This window comes from Chiloscyllium punctatum, chromosome 40 (assembly GCF_047496795.1).
Source record: "Chiloscyllium punctatum isolate Juve2018m chromosome 40, sChiPun1.3, whole genome shotgun sequence".
NCBI classification, from domain to species: Eukaryota; Metazoa; Chordata; class Chondrichthyes; order Orectolobiformes; family Hemiscylliidae; genus Chiloscyllium; species Chiloscyllium punctatum.
Window position 1 is genome coordinate 60,059,989 of NC_092778.1, and position 12,827 is coordinate 60,072,815.

The 12,827-nt window shown below is 45.3% G+C and overlaps 1 protein-coding gene across 1 annotated transcript in view; it reads left to right on the forward strand.

The window, feature by feature from the left end:
• Positions 1 to 12,382, forward strand: part of ppl (periplakin) — an 86,169-nt gene extending 73,787 nt beyond the window's left edge. The window contains exons 20-23 of the mRNA XM_072560023.1: positions 5,053 to 5,136; positions 5,937 to 6,047; positions 7,053 to 7,145; positions 7,594 to 12,382. Coding sequence (XP_072416124.1) covers positions 5,053 to 5,136; positions 5,937 to 6,047; positions 7,053 to 7,145; positions 7,594 to 10,947 — 3,642 coding nt within the window. The 3' untranslated portion in view covers positions 10,948 to 12,382. The remainder of the gene's footprint in view (positions 1 to 5,052; positions 5,137 to 5,936; positions 6,048 to 7,052; positions 7,146 to 7,593) is intronic.
• Positions 12,383 to 12,827: the final 445 nt, after the last annotated feature.

Genomic DNA, 12,827 nt, shown 5'->3' on the forward strand with positions numbered 1-12,827 from the left:
GAGATCTATGTGTTCTTGTACATCAGTCAATGAAAGCAAACATGCAGGTACAGCAGGCAGTGAAGACAGCTAATAGCATGCTGGCCTTCATAGCAAGAGGGATTGAGTATAGAAGCAAAGAGGTCCTTCTGCAGCTGTACAGGGCCCTGGAATATTGTGCGCAGTTTTGGTTTCCAAATTTGAGGGACATTCTGGCTATTGAGGGAGTGCAGTGTAGGTTCACGAGGTCAATTCCCGGAATGGCGGGACAATCTTACGCTGAAAGATTGAAGCGACTGGGCTTGTATATGCTTGAGTTTAGAAGACTGAGAGGGGATCTGATTGAGACGTATAAGATTATTAAAGGATTGGACACTCTGGAGGCAGGAAGCATGTTTCCGCTGATGGGTGAGTCCCGAACCAGAGGACACAGTTTAAAAATAAGGGGTAGGCCATTTAGAACAGAGTTGAGGAGAAAGTTCTTCACCCAGAGAGTGGTGGGTGTATGGAATGCTCTGTCCCAGAAGGCTGTGGAGGCTAAGTCTCTAGATCTTTCAAGAAAGAGTTGGATAGAGCTCTTAAGGATAGTGGAATCAAGGGTTATGGGGATAAGACAGGAACAGGATACTGATTGAGGATGATCAGCCATGATCATAATGAATGGTGGTGCTGGCTCAAAGGGCAGAATGGGCTGCACCTATTGTCTATTGTCTATTATCATATCCCTCCAAACCCTTCCTATTCATATACCCATCCAAGACCCGAAACGCTAACTGATTTCTCTCCAGATCCGCTGAGCTTTTCCAGCAGTTTCTGTTTCCGAAATCTTCCTTTGATATCTAAGTTGGCCTGAGAGGGTTAACTTAGAAGCTTTGGAATAGCTACACCCACTGATCTAAAAATGATTATTTCTGAGTGGACGTGGTCAGTTTATTGTTAGTCTGACCTAGTACAGACCAGCAGCTTGGATCAGGTTACTACATTTTTGGAGATAACTATGTCCCTTCCCCAGTGTTACAGCTTATGCCCAAAACATCAACTCTCCTGCTCCTCAAATGCTGCCTGACCTGCTATGCTTTTCCAGCATCACACATTTCGACCAGTGTTAGTGTAGTTAACTGGTTTTAATGGAGTTTAATTCAGATAAAATGGGGTTTAATTCAGATAAATGCGAGGTGCTGCATTTTGAGAAAGCAAATCTTAGCAGGACTTATACACTTAATGGTAAGGTGGTAGGGAGTGTTGCTGAACAAAGAGACCTTGGAGTGCAGATTCATAGCTCCTTGAAAGTGGAGTCGCAGGTAGATAGGATAGTGAAGAAGGCGTTTGGTATGCTTTCCTTTATTGGTCAGAGTATTGAGTACAGGAGTTGGGAGGTCATGTTGTGTCTGTACAGGACATTGGTTAGGCCACCGTTGGAACTTTGCGTGCAATTCTGGTCTCCTTCCAATCGGAAAGATATTGTGAAACTTGAAAAGTTCAGGAAAGATTTACAAGGATGTTGCCAGGATTGGAGGGTCTGAGCTACAGGGAGAGGCTGAACAGGCTGGGCTGTTTTCCCTGGAGCTTCAGAGGCTGAGGGGTGACCTTATAGAGGTTTACAAAATTTATGAGGGGCATGGATAGGGTAAATAGACAAAGTCTTTTCCCTGGGGTAAGGGAGTCCAGAACTAGAGGGCATAGGTTTAGGGTGAGAGGGGAAAGATATAAAAGAGACCTAAGGGGCAACGTTTTCACGCAGAGGGTGTTACGTGTATGGAATGAGCTGCCAGAGGATGTGGTGGAGGCTGGTACAATTGCAACATTTAAGAGGCATTTGGGTGGGTATATGAATGGGAATGGTTTGGAGGGATATGGGTCGGGTTCTGGCAGGTGGGACTAGATTGGGTTGGGATATCTGGTTGGTATGGACGGGTTGGAACGAAGGGTCTGTTTCCATGCTGTACATCTCTATGACTATGTAATGGTAAAATAACAGGCTACATTAGCGTGTGTACAGATGACATAGTGGTTCAGTGGGTAGCACTGCTGTCTCACAGCACCAGGTTTGATTCCAGCCTCTGGTGTTGAGTTTGCACGTTCTCCCTGTGTCTGCGTGGGTTTCCTCCCACAATCCAAAGATGTGCAGGTCAGGGTGGATTGGCCAGGCTAAATTGCCTGTAGTGTAGGTTATTAGTCAGGGGTAAATATAGAGTGGGTTACTTTTTGGAGGGTCAGTGAGGACCTGTTGGGCCGAAGGGCCTGTTTCCACACTGTAGGGAATCTAATTCTTGTGTGCCTCTTAAGTTGAAAACGTGTTAATTGTTCATCTTTCACCACTGCCTACCCGTAAGTATTACAACAAAGGTTAATGGCAACAACTCGACACAAAGAAGACCCTAGCACTCTGGGTTTCAGCAGCTGACATCTCCTACATCATCATTCTGTTCAGTTTCTCTAAATAAATGTAAAAAACTATCTGGTTGGGTATATGAATAGGAAGGGTTTGGAGGGATATAGGCCAAGTGCTGGCAAATGGGACTATATTGGGTTGGGATATCTGGTCAGCATGGACAGGTTGGACCAAAGGATCGGTTTCTCTGCTATACATCTCTATTACTCTACGACTAACTAAACCAGACTGGCCTAATGATGCTGAATGCAATATCTGGTCACACGTATAAAAATTCGCTCCATCAATATATGGAGGAACCACAAGGATGATGTCATGGTGGTGGGAGATTTTTAGAGAGAGGTTTGAGGGTCAGCTACATCCCTACCTATTGATAGGAGGTGGATGGGGACAGGAAACCAGGGAGGGGGGGGGGGTGAAAGGGGTGACTCCCGCTCATTCTCAACCCAGCAAGCCACTGCCTTTCCACCTGCACAGGATCCAGGAAGATTGTCAGCCTGAGGGAAGGCCTCATGAGTGTGAAAACGAGAGTTCCCTTGGTGTATTTAGCACCTTGAAAGGATTTTAACTCCCGCCTGTTACACTCACTGCTGGACTTGCCTGGTGAAGCCAGACGAAACGTATGAACAATGGCTTCCTTCAGCCTGTCCTTCCCTACCTCTCACTCCAACCTCCTTTTTCCAGAAGGTTACATTGAGTTTGTCAGGCACAGCACAGAAATGTCGATACTCTGATATTAATATGGATGCTTTAAAGCAACTTGCCCAAGATATTCTCCTTTGGCTAGAGATCTCCAGTGTGGTCCTCAAAGCAGCATTGCTATGGATTTAAAGTTGGATCTGGTTGGTGTTTGCTCTTGGAGAGGCAACTCTTCTGTTTCTGTGCATCTAGAAGTGTATAGCCAGACTGAAAGGAAGCTCTGTTCAGGTGGCAGAGGTTGGTATGTGAATGGCACTTACTTGGACTCCAAATTCCAAAGGCAAAATGAAGTTAATGGCTCAGATTTCAGCCTTTTCATTCTGCTCTAATTATGATAGGTGAAGAATCTGGTTCAGTGGTAGTGTCGCTAACTCTGCGCCAAGAGGTTCAGGTTCAAGTCCCACCTGTTCCAGAGGTGTGACATAGGTCGATTAAAAGAAAATCCGTCACTGACTCAAATATTACAGTTTAGAGAAGGAATTTGGTTATATAACCTGCTTTTTCTCACAATACCCTCTGAATAATACCCTTACAGAAATGTCGACTGTGAATCTGTGTAGCTGTTGTTCACCTTCAGGATACGCTGGGTGGCCTTACTCCGAGAGATTGCAGTAACCTGGCCACCTTGCTGTTTTAGTTGACAAAATCTGACAGCTCACCCATCACCAACCACATGTTTCAGATCCTTGAGAACTCTCGCAAAGTCTCATGGCATTGTCTGCTGCTGCAGTGCTGAGTCAGTGTAGTCTGGAACCATTCTTTCTCCATATGCTCCTGCCTTGATCTGGAGATCGCTAGGGTATGATGGGAGGCAAGGATTTAAATCCCACTCCTACAGCCAGTGGGAGGATTTCAAATTTAATTAACAAAACCTGAAACTGAACCTCAGTCGTAGCAATGGTAGCCATGAGCTGACCGTCCAACTAGTTCACCAATATCCTCAGGGGAAGAAACCCCGTCACCTTTTGACCTACGGGAGAAAGCGAGGACTGCAGATGCTGGAGATCAGAGTCAAGAGTGTGGTGCTGGAAAAGCGCAGCAGGTCAGGGAGCATCCAAAAAGCAGGAGAATCGACGTTTCGGGTGTAAGTCTTTCATCAGGAATGAGATGCAGAGTGTGTAGGTGGCAGTGCATGGCTGCGAGCGTGGAGCGGAGGATCCAGAAGGAGAACCGTTTCTGGGGACTTGTGGATTTGTACTAGGTTCTGTTCTGAATGTGGTCTGGAGTCGATGCAGGGTCAGTTGGTTTTGTAGGCAGGAACTGAGGAAGGAGTTGGGGCAGTGGGTGAGTCTGCTTCAGGACGTGGTTGAAGAGCTTCAGGGCAGAGGAGATGACCTGGTGCAGAGAGAGAGAGACTCACTGAGATCCTTGTAGAGGGAGGAGGAGAACCTCTTCAAGGTGGGCATCCTGGGAAGAGGCTTCACAGTGAGGTTCAAATCAACTAGGTAAAAACAATGACTGCAGATGCTGGAGATCAGAGTTGAGAGTGCGGTGCTGGAAAAGCACAGCCGGTCAGGCAGCATCCGAGGAGCAGGAGAATCGATGTTTTGGGCATAAGCCCTTCATCAGGAATGATGCCCACTAGTGACTCCAGAACCACAGCCGTGCAGTTGACTCTTAACTGTCCTCTGAAATGGTCCAGCGAACCGCTCTGTCCTCATCCATCTTGCCTCACGACCTCCAAACAACTCAGTCAAGTTTGTGAGGCACGATTTCCCAGGCACAACGCCACGCTAAGCAGTCCTTGCCTTTCCCAATGCGTGTAAACTCTGTCTCCCCATCAAAAGAGCAGGAAGCAGTTACATAGAATTGGATGCATAATGATTTCATAATGTTTTGGAGAAGCTTATGTTTGCATACACCCTATCAAGTCTCAGTACTTTCAAAGCCAATCCATAAAGCTAATGTCGAATTGCATTATTGTGGTGTGAGTCGCACTCATTTTAGTTCTAACCTTAATGTCATTCTCCGTTTTGAAACAGCGTATTTTAACAGATATTACTAACAAAGAGCCGGACCTAGTGAAAGTATCCAGTAATGCTCAGCAATATCAACAAGCAGCTAAGGTAAGGAGACAAAGTGGGAAAGTGGGGTTTATATTGGAATGGTAGTTGCTTTTTCTATGCAGTAGATTAGGCGTAACAAGTATTATCTTTCTCCCCAGTCCCCCACCAAGTTTAAAACTAGACAAGTGTTAGGACAGGGATACAATGACCTAGTGGCATTGCTAGGCTATTAATCCAGAGACCCAGCTAATGGTCTGGGTTCAAATCCTACCAGGCAGATTGAATTTAGTATTCAAATCTAATGATGACAAACCCATCTGGTTCACTAATGTCCTTTAGGGAAAGAAATCTGCCATCCTTACTGGGTCTGGCCTATATGTGACTCCAGACCCACAGCAACATGGTTGATTCTTAACTGCCCTCTGGGCAATAAATGCTGCCTGGCCAGTGATGCTCACATCCTGTGAGTGAATAAAAGAGAGGCACGATTGTGCTGGGTGGGATTGAGAGTTAAATCCAGATTTGTTTTGTTTTGTTGCAGCCAGAAAAAAGTTGGGCGGGGAGGGGGGCATGGTGAAAGGGAGGTACATGAGTTGAACAGTCAAGAAATGTCCCCATTTCCCCATTTGTTACTGGACATTAAATAACTTCAAGGCACTGGAGCAGGAATGAAAAACACAAGTACGATGTTATCTCACTCCTGTGAATGGCGTGCTCAAATAACGGGCACTTCCAAATTTCTGGCCAGTGAGATTTTTCAACTCTTCGTAATGAACAGACACAAGAAAGAGAATCATTCGCACAATTTCTTTTCCTCTTGCTGTAAGTCTTTGTCTCCAACTCTGTGTCTTTGATCACAGGATTATGAACTTGAGGCTGAGATGTTCAAATCACTGATCAACCCCGATAATGTGCAAACATCTTCCAAAAAGCCAAAATTCACATCGCCAGCTGACAAGATTAAAGAGGAGGTAATTACCTGACAAAAGCTCACCTTATGTTGAAACTCTTCACTGACTGAATCATTTTAATGTTATGTTCTCAAACACTGCTCTTGAAATTATTTGTAAATTGCTAATGTTTACTGAACTTTATTGATGCTTTTCATTTTAATAATTAGAGAAAATAGGGCTGTGTATGAATAGAAGACCATGCAACGTTAAGGGGAAAACAGTAACAGGTCCATTTGGCACAGTTTGAGTTAATTGGGAAGGGCCGACACCGATTTGTAAAAGATGGATTATCGTTTTCTAATATAATTGAACATTTTGACAAAGTTCAGGAGAAGGTTAATGAAGCGATCCGTTGTGGATGTGGTCAATGTGGATTTTAAGGAAGTGTTCAACAAGTTACCACATAAAAGGCTGATATAGAAAACAGAGGGCTCATGGAATAGAAGAGTCCATGTCTAATTGGATTTTTAAAAAGTCTTAAATTCAGAAAACAGTGAATCATGGTGAATAGCTACCATCCTCCAGTCTGAAAAATAACCAATGGATATTCTTAAAATAAATAGGAAGTTGCCCCTTTCTATTGTAATAAGCTAATTTGTTTTTAAATATACATTATAGGTATATATGACTGTAATCTAAAACGTGGGGGCAGTCTCAGGATAAGGAACAACCCTTTAGGACCGAGATGAGGAAACACTTCTTCACTCAGAGGATTGTGGTTCTTTCAAGATTGATAGAAGTTTGGAAACCAAGGAGATTGAGAGATCTGGGGAACGTGTGGGAAGGTGGAATGGATGGAGAGGATCATTTATGATCTTATTGAATGGTGGAGCAGGCTTGAGGAGCTGAGTGGACCAATCATGCTCCAATACCTTATCAGACATGTTGCCACTTAACTATTTAGCCAGTTTTTTTCCGAGAAGGCAGCCATTACTGAGCCTACTTATGACATGTCTCTAAGTGAGGACCTGAAACCTTTTGTATACCTGACCACTCAGACCATGTTGTGTCATTAATCCGCAGGAAACCGCCTTGGCCACCAAATTTACAGCAGCAAAAGCCGAGAACAATCAGCGAATGCGGAACCTGGAGTTTGCGCAGGGCTTGTTGAAACAGGTAACTGCTCTCGTAATACGTGGCAAAGATTGCTGGTGCCAATACCTTGTCGCCTAAGGCTGAAGCTGAGCTAAGGATTTGCCAAAAATGTCCCCCTGACCACCCCCGCGCCCCTCCCCACCCAGGTCAGCATCTATGGCACCAGTCCCTCCTGTTCAACAAACTGGAGTCTTTATAAAACAGGCATCGGGTGTAATTTAATGTAAACATCCGTGCAGTAGAAACCAATGTTGACCTTTTTTATTGTATGTCATATCCCTACAGCGTGGGAGCAGGCCACTCATCCCATCGGTCCACACCTACCTGCTGAAGAGCATCCCATCCTATCCCCTAAACCCCACATTTCCCACAGCTAACCCACCTAGCCTGCACGTCCCTGGACTCGATGGATAATTTAGCACGGCCAGTCCGCCCTAACCTGCAGCGTCTTGTCTTGTTTTACTTGCAGCAGCCGGAAATGGAACAGGTCCAGCAACAGATTCAGTCGAGAAACTACGCCGCGGCTCCTAAATATTCCACTGGGCAGGACAAACAACTGAATGACGAGGTGCAACGCCGGCTGGAAATGGAGAACCAGATCAGGAAAGTGCAGCAGGAGATTTCGGCTTTGGAGGGTCAGAAGCGGCAGGGGTCACTGGTCAAGAAAGAGTTTGTGAAGAAAATCGCCGACCCGCAGCTCGACGAGGAGATGAACAGGGTTCAGGAAGCTTTGGCCGACGAACAGTTGCAGAGCAAATCCTTGGAGAACGAGCTGGACATCTTGCAGCGCAAGCTGCGCACGCTGGAGCAAGCAAAGAAAGATCCCGCCAAGCAGTACGTGGTCAAGGAGGTGTTGCGAATCGAGCAGGACAAGGATCAGGAGAATGAGATCCTGAGGCTCAGGGAGGAGCTGGAAGAAATCAAAAGGCAGAAGGCGGCAAAGGAAAACGACATTGTGCTGCTGCAGAAACGTCTCCGGGTCTTGACCGAAGAGAAGAGCAAGGAGCACGAGAAAATTACAGAGAAAGAGGTCTTCAAGGTGAAGAACGATCCGGAGTTGGAGGTGGAGTACAAGCGGCTCCAGGACAATAAGCAGCATGAAAGTCTCTTGCGGCAGCAGAAAGAGGAGGAACTGAGGCTGCTCCAAGAAAAACTGAGGCGACTGGAGCAGGAAAAGGCCAAGGAGGAGGAGAAAGTGATCGTGAAAGAGGTGCTGAAGATGGAGAAAGACCTGAACCTGGAGAACGAGGTGAACAACCTGCGGCGCCAACACGAGGATGAGATGGCCAAGAAACGAGCCCACGATCGGGAGATCACCGAGCTTGCGAAAAGGATCAAGACGCTCGAGGAGGAAAAGGCAAAGCCGGTGGTTCAGGAGAAGGTGCGTGAGATAGTGCGGCCTGATCCGAACGCAGAAACCCAGGTCACCAACCTGAGGAATGACCTGATCGAGCAGCAGAGGCGCTACAAAGACGCCGAGCAGCAGCTGAAGAGCATCCACGATGAAATCACATACTTAAAAGATAAAGGCCCAAAAGTTGAGATAAAGGACAACATTAAAGAAGTCATAAAGTACAAACCCGACCCCGAAACGGAGCAGGAATTGGAGAGGCTAAGGGACAAGGTCGTGGACAAAACACGCCAAGTGGAAAGAGCAGAGGTGGAAATCAGTCAGTTGGAGAAGGAGATCGAGATGTTGAAGAACAGCAAACCTCCAGTTCAGATGAAGGAAGTAGTCAACGAGGTTCTCCAGTACCGCGAGAACCCGCAGACCAGACAGGAAGTGGAGTTCCTTAAAACCAAACTCGCAGAAGAGCAGAAAAAACAGCTGGAGCTGGAGAGGGAGAGGGCCCTCAACGAAGATAACATCCAACAGAAGAAGAGGGATCTGGCGCAAGTGCGAGAGAAGGTGGTGCACCAGGAGGTGGTGAAGCTCGAGCAAGATCCCACCTTAAAGGCGGAATGTGGGAACCTGGCGAGTGAAATCGAGCAGGAGCGAAGGCAGAAGGAAAATCTGAAAGCCCAAATCCAGACACTGCAACTCCGCAAAGCTGACTTGGAAGAGCAGCTGCAGGAGCTCGAAGCAGAGAGGCAAGCTCGACGCAACGCTGAGCTGGAGGTCAAGAGGCTGAGAAGGAAGCTCGATGACCTAGAGGAGAAAGAGAAGGAGATCAGAGACAAAGTGACAGTACAGCAGAAGGTCGTCTTGGAGAAGGACCCTATGCAAGAAAAGGAGGTCTCACTGCTGAAGTTGCATGTGGAGGACGAGAAAGAGAATCGCAATAACCTTGAGAACGATCTCCAGGCTCTCAAACTCAAACAGATAGAACTTGAAACAACAAAAGTCAAGGAGAAGAATGTTGTCACAGAGAAAGTTCAAGTCGAGAGAGATCCTGAGACGGAATTGGAAATTGAGCGTCTTCGGACAAGCTTGGAGGACGAGGGGAGACTGAAGCGGGACCTGCAGAATGAGCTGAACCACCTGCAAGCGAAACTGTCCGACTTGGAGTTCAAAGACACCAAGGGACTGAAGGACATGGAGCATTTGAGAGAGGAGAATGCCAAACTACAGAGGGAAAACCAGAACTTGGTCAACGAGTGCAGGAGACTGCAGTCAGACATACAGGTGACCGTTCAACAAACCCAAGACGTGAAGTCCGAGAAGTCAGCGTCAGAGGTTGGGAACACCGATCTTATGGAGTCCCGGTTTGAATCCCTCCAGAGGGAGCTCGATGATCTTAGGCAGACAACAACATCCAAGAATACTGAAATTGCAAATTTGGAGAAGCAATTAAACACCATGAAAGTAAAGACAGAACAGCGGGAGAACAGCTTAAAACGTCACATTGTAGTTATAGACCCAGATACTGGCAAAGAAATGACACCAAAGGAAGCCTATAACCTTGGCCTCATTAACTGGGACATGTTTATCAATCTTGAAAGTCAAGAGTGCGACTGGGAGGAGATAACAGTAAAAGGTCCTTCAGGCATTTCCTCAGTTCTCCATGATCGAAAATCCGGTAAGAAGTTTTCCATTGATGAAGCTTTGCAGCAGGGAAAGATTACTGAGAAGCAGTTTAAGCAGTACGTGAATAAGGAGATCCCCATCCAAGAATTTGCAGTCCTGGTGTCGGGAAAATCCGATGATATCCATTCCCCATCTCCAGCCAAGCACCAGCCAAACTCTTCCACCAGTTCTGGCCAACTCCTGAACTTCTCACCGACTAACGAGAAGCAACAGCCAATCGGAGGCATCTTTGACGTGGACGACGATCGGAAAATGTCGATCACCAACGCAGCTAACCGAAATCTGATTGACACAGACACGGCCCTGAGGCTTCTTGAGGCTCAAGCTGCAACCGGTGGAATTGTCCACGTGAATGACGGCAGTAAATTTGAGATCAAGAAGGCTGCCGAACTTGGCCTCATTGATAGTGCGCTCGAACAGAGGCTGTCCAATGCCGAGAGCGCCTACAAAGGTATTGAAGACCCAAAGACCAAGACATTGCTTCCAGCTGCTAAGGCTGCAGAGCGTGGCTGGCTTTACCGTGAGGCTGCGGAACGGTATTTGGAAGCACAGTACCTAACTGGAGGTCTGATCGACCCAGTCACCTCTGAAAGAAAATCATTAACACGAGCGAAATCATCTGGTCTGATCGATGATGACGGGGCCAGAAAACTCAAAGATGAGACCTTTTATCCGAAAGATCTGGTGGACCCAATTAGCAAACGCCGCATCAACTACAAGGAAGCCTTGGATATATCCATTGTTGACCAGGCTACTGGACTTCTGCTGCTACCTGTCTCCTCCAAGTCTCCCTAGTGCCTTTCCTTTGATAGTCATCAAAGCACAATCACCTACAGCTAATAGCATACAGACCAACTCAAAAGCAGAAGAATTACAACTACTGGATGACTCCAGCTGAATTTATATGGGATGTTGGGGGGAAGCTACCTGAATTAATGCCAATATTAATATTAGCACCTATTGCTACCATTTCAGGACTCTGTCTTGTTTTCTCGAAGCTTTTGTATTTTAAAGAACGTTTCCTTCTTACTTTCTATACAGATGTATTAAATGCAATAAAACATGTAAAGGGAGGCAACACTTATTCGAATCTTGTGTGTTACAGCTGCTAATAAGTTAGACCCCAAGTTATTAGTGGGGCAACTTGATAGTATAGTATAGTATACTCCCTTATAGTAAGAAGGGAGAACTTCCCAAGAAAACACTTAGGTGAAGATTCAGTTGCTGCCTCCCCCAGCTTAGAAGACCAGGATGGAATCTTATCCAAGACCATTTCCAACTCCAGTCTTGAGTTTCCCACTTGGTTGACATCAAGTATTCCAATCATTTTTGCCTGAAGAATTTTAAAGCCTCTCAAATTTTGCAATACACAAATTAAGTTAAAGTAAATCAACAATAAAGAGAGACTGAATACTTGACACCAGAAAACCTTTTTCACCAATTTTATATTGGATATCTAAAATGGGGGGGAAAAAAAAACCTTTGATTTCCAAAATGACTTCTAGTTGCCCACAATGAATTCAATCAGAGCAATGGACTAAGCCGACAAGATCCAAAGACCAAACAAGGAGGGTGGTGGGAGGGAAGAGAAAAAAAAAACTTGAGCAAATTTATTCATTCTGTTTTAGGAATCAAAGATGCTTTCAATACTTTGGTACGGGGGGAAAAGGCAGAACAATAAAAAAGCTTATAACGATGAGTTGGACCTGAATGTCCTAAACCTGAATTTTATATTCCAAGGCGATGAAATATTCACATCTAACTCTGCATTGAAAAAAATAGATGCTTTCATAGTGAATGCAACTTTTGTAGTTCTTTTTATAAGATCAGGTTTCAGTGGTGATCTTTTAGAAAAGGAATGAATGTTCAAGAAAATAATATATTGCATGAATTTGTGACTGTATTACACACATCTCCATATTTTGACTTTAGGTTGCATCTATGGTATCTTTCAGGGAATAGAATGATTAAAAGGGATCTATTTATATTATAGAAATTTAAAAATGAACTGTTCTAGTGTCTCTGCTGTTTATGGAGTATTTGCAACTTAACCCACTAGAGGTGGTGGTAATGTCGCAGGAGTAATAATAATCCAGGCCAATGCTCTGATATAGTTCCAAGTCAGAATGGTATGTGGCTTGGATGGGGCATTGAAGATGGAAGAGTTACTATGCATTTGCTGCCCTTTCGCTGTTATTTTTTAATAAAGAAACTTGTTCTGAAAACAAAAGTCTTGTTGGACTTGAAACATTAGCTCTGTCTCTCTCTCTCTCTCTCTCTCTCTCTCTCTCTCTCTCTCTCTCTCTCTCTCTCTCTCTCTCTCTCTCTCTCTCTCTCTCTGTGTCTCTCTCTCTCTCTCTCTCTCTCTCTCTCTCTCTCTCGTGTCTCTCTCTCTCCCTCCCTCCCTCCCTCCACCCCCCAACCTCCTCGGATGCTGCCAGATCGACTGAGGTAATTTGTTTTTATTTTGGATTTCCAGCATCTGCAGTCTTTTGCTTATATTTAATTTTAGTTGAAGCCCAACCTCTAGGATTTAGAAGAGGGACTTAGAAAAAGAGTCTGTGGAAATAATGGATAAGTTGGTTTTGATCTCCATTAATGTCTTAAATTCTAGAACTGTCCTCATAGATTGGAATGAGGCAAATTTAACCCCCCACCCCACTATTTAATAAAGA